Source organism: Mastigoproctus giganteus, chromosome 3 (assembly GCF_048544385.1).
Source record: "Mastigoproctus giganteus isolate SK-2022 chromosome 3, ASM4854438v1, whole genome shotgun sequence".
Lineage (NCBI taxonomy): Eukaryota > Metazoa > Arthropoda > Arachnida > Uropygi > Thelyphonidae > Mastigoproctus > Mastigoproctus giganteus.
In genome coordinates, this window is record NC_143577.1 from 120,950,103 (window position 1) to 120,958,065 (window position 7,963).

A 7,963-nucleotide genomic window follows, 5' to 3' on the forward strand; every position below is an offset into this window, starting at 1 on the left:
CTTATGCACCCTCGCGCCTGACCACTGGGCTACGGTATAGCTTTGAACGGATAGTGTTCAGGTCTGGATGGCTTTTCACATGTTCAGAAGTTAGTTCAAAATTACTGTTTATGATTGAACTGTCCAGATTATCGTAACTGCCCTTTTTTTGGATATTCCCTTTATTAATAACTCATCGGGTTATAGCCTTTCAGGAACCTCAGCATGACTAAAACAACACTTAAGTTATGCTTGAATAATAATAATAATAATAATCTCAAATTCTGCATCTTGCTTTGCAACTATTCCGACAAATGCACAGTTCTAACTGTATGAGCAAAAGCAGCATGTGTAATTACCACTATAAAGCAGAATTGTGAAAGAAGATACTATTTGATATAGTTCTATAGCTGTATGCACGTCAGGTTTCTGGGAGCATCAGCAAGAAGAGTGTCTTTTGTAGCACGATCTGATGATGGGTATCGGTAAGATACCTGAAACGTCAGCTTAATGTATAGGCAAATAGCTTAATAAACTATATTATTAATTTCACATGGTATTAAACATTGTAATATAATCTTAAAGATGATATTTTTCATTTATGCGTTTCTTTCAATATTTTCAGAACTCATATCACTGCTTTTGTTATTAGTGCCGGACACTCAGGATGAAGGGTCCGTAGTCATGAATGGTCGTTAGTGTAGTATCTCAAATAGAGAGCTTTATGGCAACTGAAAAACAAATCTAGTACCCCCAGCTTGGCCTAAACCTGAGAAACTAAAACACGTTCTATTTGAGTATTTCCAGTTGTTGTGAATGACAACGGTGAGAGAAGCGACTCCGACTTCTTCCTGGAGAAGCGATTAAAGTCTTGGGGGAAAAGAGACTGGCAGGTGAGGGCCGTGCAAGACTCCACACAGGCGCCTCCCCACCACCGCCGCCTCAACACTGGCTCTGTGAGTACCTCCTTGCCGGGACAACTCCAGCTTTGAAAATTGTTAAAAAATACTTCTCGTTGTAAAATTTATAAATGACCTTTACAGAATTATTAACTAAGTATTTAGCAACCTTTCTGTCAGCAAAAGGAGAGTTAATTAGTACAAAGAAGCGCGCTATCGAAGTGCAATAAAAATAGTTTTTTTTTTTTAATTTTAACACAAAGCAAACGATAGATTTCAATCGGAATAGTTTTTTTTTTTCCCTTGATAGGCATCGAATAACGCATAGATAATAAAGTGTAAAGTGTGTTTAGGGTCTAACGGCTCCAGGGGTTTCCCCCATCTCCGTGTAGTATACATTGTCATGTGTTACAGTAAGGCCAGAGATTTAAAAGTGTATGGATATTGTGGAGTGTAGTGTCGTGTTACCGTTGTTCATCTGGCATTTAGACGCTGGACCCCTGCTGATGCGCATAGGTAATGTGATTTTTAAATTTTTAGCTCCATTAACGACGGAAATAGAGGGTGGGGGGGGGCCATAAAAATTACTCGCATTTTCCCGTATGGAGCCGTTTTTTTAATAATAAAAATATTTTAAAATTACACTTTAAACCTACTCGTTGAGCTCTTTCCAACGGTGCATAATAAGCTATAAGTTGTCGACAACATTTTTTGTCCCTCCCACATTCCCCCCCCCCCCATTTCTCAGACAAATTTTTGTCAACAACGATCAATATGGCGTTATGTTGGTCCACATGATATACAAACCCATGCAAAATTTCAAGTCAACAGGTTGAGTGGTTCCAAAGATACAATGCTGTGAGAGGCGGACGGACGGACGGACAGACAAACCAGTGACATTATAAGGCTCCTTCGTTAGACTACGGACTCTAAAAATGTATATTGAAATTTTATTTGTGGTTTGTGCAGGTTATTACATTTTGAAAGTTGGAATTTTCTTGTACTATCCAAATTACCCAAAATTTGGGTGATCTGCAAATTATGCAGATTAATCAAACAATTTCTCATCAAGTTAAATGAAAAGAAATGCAATCTAAAATAATTAGGTAATTGTTTTTTTAAGATGGTAAAAGCAAACTTTTCATAGGATAAAAATAATGCCATGAATTAAAATCAGTTATATTTTAAAATACTAATTATCCTCAGATTTATTTATAAATGTCCCTTTCATTTATACATTGAATTTAATGCTCGTAAAATCGCCAAAAAGAACTTTGGCTATTTATATTTAAGTATCGTGCTTTTCAAATATATAAGTGCATATTTAAAATTGCGTATCAGCAATGAAATAAAGTTTATCGACTAGACAGAACGGTGTTTTTTGCCTAGGAGCATGTACTGTCGAGTAGTTTGATTTTATCATTTTTTTTTTTCATTTTTAATTTGACCTTAACTGAAAGTAAAACACTTTGGATGTTTCTCTGGTCACTACAGTCATACTCACAGAGGAGGATTTGTCGTCAGTATCAATGTGAGAAACAACTTTGTAAGTTATTTATTTATTTTTTTTCCCCAGTTTTTTTGTGACGTGCAGCAGTAAGAATGAACATAATGGTAAACATGCATTTCACAAAAATAACTGGATTAATAGCAGTTCGCTCTGAGAGAGAATATATATATATATAAGCACACACATTGAGTTGTGTTCGGGTTTTCTCTCTTTAAAGAGATACTCAGGATGAGCTGCATCCAATAAGTTATAATGGATAGCTATCTTTAACTGTTTGAAGTGGCGGTTGCAATGATCAGAATGCGAAACACTACCAGTCAGTAGTGCCTGCTAGCGGTGTGTCAAGAGACTTGGCCTACTCAACGGTCCCCATAGCCGAGTGGTCAGGAGCGGGAGTGCAGTAGCACACGCTCTTTGAGTAGACCGGGGTTCAAGCCCCTGACTGCTAAATACGGTCGTCTGCCAATCCGCACTGAACCAGCGTGGCAGATTATGGTCCATTTCCCTCACCATGAGTTGTTGAGGAGGCTTCCATCCTGCAGAGGGTTGATAATGGCTGCAGCTTACCTTTACCTTTTTACGTTATAACTTAGCAGTCCATTACATTTGCAGATACATCTGAAAATCTAGCAATTCTGTAAATGCGTTTCCTGGTCAAGAAAACACGCAGCTGGAACAGAACGACTCCTGTTGAAAAAAATTAAGGTACTCAGAATAATCTAGCAATAAAGATATAAAGTATTACTCTGATATAAAAGATATATCAGAGTAATCTAGCAATAAAGCCTGTACTAGGGACAGTTAATCACAGACTGCAGCGGCTGAATCTGAACTTTGAGTGAGGCCGGGGAAAACGTTATATATCAGTAAACCATTGTAATTTGTAATTATGCAGTAATCAGTGTTACCTGATTCACTAATGCAAGGCATTATTATTAAAACTATCTTAATTACCTTTAATTGAATAAATACATGTATTTTTTTATTCATCTCATGCCTTAGCGATGCAATTCCGTTAGGCCTCTCTGCCCTATATATTCGGATTCATAGTTATTATATTTATTATTAATTCAGTTCCATTCAAAGTAGAAACGGTTGTCAATTAATAATAATTTATTGTATTGATTATATTAATTAATAATAAGTTAAGAGTTATACAGTTCCTTCTCTCCTACTTTCTAATCGGGGTCTGTTCTTTAAGGGCTAAAGCTTGTTTCTCGTTCTTAAATAAATTTATTTGCTACGTACTCACCCAAGAATAACTAAATCTCAATTTGATGCAGAATTATCGAAATGATTTATGTGTAGGTGTAAAGTTACTCATACTCTACGAAGGAAAAACACTACACAGCAGGAAATATTGCATTTAAACACGCACACTAAAGAGACAGGAAAGTAAAATATTGGTCTCCGGGTTACAAACAACTGCGAGACTATGCGGCTTAAGCAAAAATGTGATCTCACTTTTCTTTGCAGGCTGATATTTGTAGTCAGATTGCAATCCAAGTATTTATTCATTGGGAATAACTGTTTCTGCCTGCAGTGTTTCAGAATTCTTTTCCCGCAAATGAATGTACCTGCATCTGCGTATTTGTGTTCTCCTAACCAGTGCAGATTTTCATTAATTCAGTCCCGGCCATATGCTGCTTGTATAATATGTACTACAACTTATATCACTATATATATATATATATATATATACACAAAAGAAATAAAATCTCTAATATCTAAATGATATAAACAACCGAAAATTAAAATTGTCAGGACGAATTAATGCCATCAGATTTGATTTAACATTACATTATTAGCAATATGTATCTCTTGGTACACAAGTCAAGACCCAGGCAGAACACACAGCGACCAATATTAATACAAAAGAAAAAATGAAATTGTTAAAAATTAAGAAACGAATTTTCTTATAGATATATTATTCAGCGATAGTTGCGATCTGACCGCTTCTCTAAATGGGATCGATTGCTACAGCAGCAGCACGTCGCCCTACCCTCTTTCTGTCTACGCAGTTGAAACCGCATCTGTCTGGAAAGGCAATATGGGTCAGTGGGTTCATTAGCTTATAGGGAGAGATGGCCTATAGTGAGAAGTTAACAGCATCCATCATCCTCGCTTAGGAGACTACAAAAAGCAGCCGGGAATTCTACTACTTTTGAATATTTAAAATCCCTAGCGTCGACATTGCGTCACGCCCGCTATTTCCCGAACATATTTGAAGAGCGTACGACTTACCTGCATAAGAGGAAGGTCGTGTAAGTTGGACACCATTTTTGCTATCCTTGCTTTCGGTAGGTCAAGAAGGCGTTTCACTTCGCTCTGTACCTTTTTTGGCTGTATTGGAATCTGAGCTCAGATCGATTATATGGACAAAACGTTAAATTCCACACAACTTTCTAAACTGTAGACAGCGACTCTGTTTTTGCGTATCTGCGGAGAACTTGGAATGAGGGGGAAAGGCCACGAGTCGCGATCATCGGAAAAAGAGAGAGCGAGACAAGATTCTGTTACATAGATTGCTAGCTCGCGCAGTGACGTCACTGCACCGGTCTCATGCGCCACTCGAGAAATACCCAATAAAGACGGTGCCGGGGCTCGAATCTTGTGTCGTTCTACGTTAGCAGGAGTTCACCGTGGTAACCACGGCAACGGTGATGTGACGTCAGACAGTACGTGTTCACTTCAATGGAGAAAATAGCAGGAATACGCAGTAGTAAAGGGATGACGAAAACTACGGGTACTGCGTGGCTTGAGCATTTTGCAGTTTATTCAGACACGCACTCCAGGTGACTAATGAATAAAGAAAGCCGAAGGAGCAGAATGAAATGATCTCTGCGTTATTATTGCCTACAAAATTGATTTTTGCTTACTAGTGTTCAGAATCAATATTTACTCTTCCGTCCCCAATTCACTATCACTAGCGATATGCAATGCTTCACGCATCCTGTTAGTGTGTATACGTAGCGCAGTGACACAGGAGATCATTATTACAACTAAAAGCAAAACAGTTTAATTAATGGCGTGACCATGCTGTTCAAAAATCCAGCCGAAATAGGAAGCTACCATCGGAAGGAATGGGATGTAAAAAAAAAAAAAGTATCCCTCTAAGATCTCTAATTAAGAAAAAGAGTTTGTAAAATATTACTAAAATTAATTTTTAGAGAAAGAGATTTTACCAATTTTTGGCATGAAATTAAACTTCTTACGCATGGTTTTAAATGTCATGTATGTATTGTACAGACTAATGGTGACCATCCTACGACTGTTCGGTCTATCCGGTGTGGCTTACGATTGAATCCCATAACTAAAAGTGAAAAATGTTAATTCTAGTAAAATAATATTTATGAATATTTTTAAAATTAGTTATATTAGTTATATTATTTATTTGTGGTAAACAAAAACTGAAAAAAAAAAAAAAAAAAGTTTAAAGCAATGGTGAGCAACCCGCGGCCTCCGAACTTGTGTGTCCCTTAAGAGACCGTGGAAGAAAATTTTATTTTTATGTAGGGATATTTTTCGAAAGATAAAATTACAAACATTAGGGTCAGGACCGCTAAAATAGGGAGAGGGAATGGATATAATTGAATAAAATAGTCTTTTTAATTAAAGCACATTGAGAAAAAAATATCAGTATCAAACAGTAACGGTAGGATGGACGAAAACAGAACAGCGTAGAAACCGAAGAAAAAATGATTTAATAAATCATTTTTCCTTCGTAGACCAATATGGCTGAACATCTAAAAATAAAGTATTAAAATTAAAAAAATAATAATAATAAGCAAATATGTGTGTGCTTGCATGCTTGGTTAATTTCAACACTGGTCAAAATTTGATAGCCTTAATTAGAGCTTACAATACCGAAACCCTGGGATCTCAAATACCGAGATCCCAGCAATTTTTTTCCGGTATTGATTCAAAAAATATCAGTTTTTCGGTACTAATTTTAAAAAAAATAATAATAATTGTTTATAATTTAATTACATAAAGGTTATAAAATCACCTTTATGTGATTATGACGTCGTTATCTCTACTAGCAAATGTTCGATAAATCATCGATAGAACATTGCAACCTGACCACAATTCTCGGACAACTTCATGTCTGACCGTATCGTAACTCCCAAATCCCGTTCCTCCACTACTGACTTTAGTTCAACTCCACCAAGTGTATAAGTTATTTTGGGGCTGCTGTTCCCCAGGTGTAAGACCTTGCATTTTGCTGAATTAAAGCATATAGCTGCAACTTTTCTGACCATCCCGGACGTCTATCTAGATCACTCTGAAGAAGCTCTGCTTGGCGACGATCATTAACTACTCTACTGATCTTTACATCATCTGCAAGCTTAGACCTCACGCCCTCCATCACTTTTTAAGTCATTTAAGATAATCAAAAACAACAGTGGTACCAATACTGATCCTTGGGGAACCCCACTATTTATATTAACCCAATTTGAGGAATAACCATTTATCGGAACCCTCTGTCTGGTGTCCTCAAGCCATCATGCTATCCATCTAAGGATTTTCCCTATGATTCCAGCCTGTTCCAACTTATAAAGTAACCACTCATGTGGGACTGAGTCAAATGCTTTGCTGAAATCCAAATAAATAATGTCGAAATTATTCCCTAAATCCTGCTCACGAGTGACCTGTCAAAATGGCTAACCAGATTTGTTGAACATTATTTTCCCTTTACAAAACCATGTTGTGTATCCTACAGAATTCCATTTCCATCTGAATGATCCTGAATTCCGCCCTTGATCATTGCCTCCATGATTTTCCCTATTACTCAAGTTAGACTGGCCAGTCGGTAATTTCCCGTTACACTCCTAGAACAGCCTTTATGTTCCAGTTTACACCAATCCAACGGAATCTCTCCTGTCCAGTGATGCTCCCATAACTAGACTTAATGGTTCAATGCACTCACTTGCCGCCTCCCTTAAGATTATAGGGTATATGCCATCAACCACAGAAGCCTTACTCGCCTGTAGGCGCGAAAGTTTTCTCATTAAATAACCATTTGAAATTTCAACATCGTTAATTACATTTTTTTTTTTTCAACTTCACTTCCATAATATCTCATTGACACAAATGGTTTTTTTATGTAAATATCGATGCAAAGTAACTGTTGAGTTCATCTGCAACTTCGGCTATAGCATCTAATGCAGTGGTTTTCAATCGGGGTGCCGCGGCACCTTACATTCCAGGGGTGCCACGTAATTTGGGTTTAAGTTACTAAAACTTATTATTTTTTAATTGATATATTTATTTCATTATAAAAAGGTGTACAGTATCTTATTAATTTTGTGGTGATCTATAATTGACGTTTACTTAGTACCTCTATATAAAGAATAAAATTATATACTGTATATATATAATTTTGATTATGAAATGTAATTTTTATAATTATATTATTGTAATAACTATCATATAACATATATATTTTTTAATATTATATATATATATATATATATATATATACGGATATACAATGAGAGAGAATCGGATCTAACAGGCACAAAATTGAGTAGGGGTGCCGCAAAATAAAATAAATTATTTAGGGTTGCCGTTA

At 36.4% G+C, this 7,963-nt stretch overlaps 1 protein-coding gene across 1 annotated transcript in view; it reads right to left on the bottom strand.

The window, feature by feature from the left end:
* Positions 1-4,894, bottom strand: part of LOC150088252 (terminal nucleotidyltransferase 5C-like) — an 80,999-nt gene extending 76,105 nt beyond the window's left edge. The window contains exon 1 of the mRNA XM_090369406.1: positions 4,633-4,894. Coding sequence (XP_090225532.1) covers positions 4,633-4,668 — 36 coding nt within the window. The 5' untranslated portion in view covers positions 4,669-4,894. The remainder of the gene's footprint in view (positions 1-4,632) is intronic.
* Positions 4,895-7,963: the final 3,069 nt, after the last annotated feature.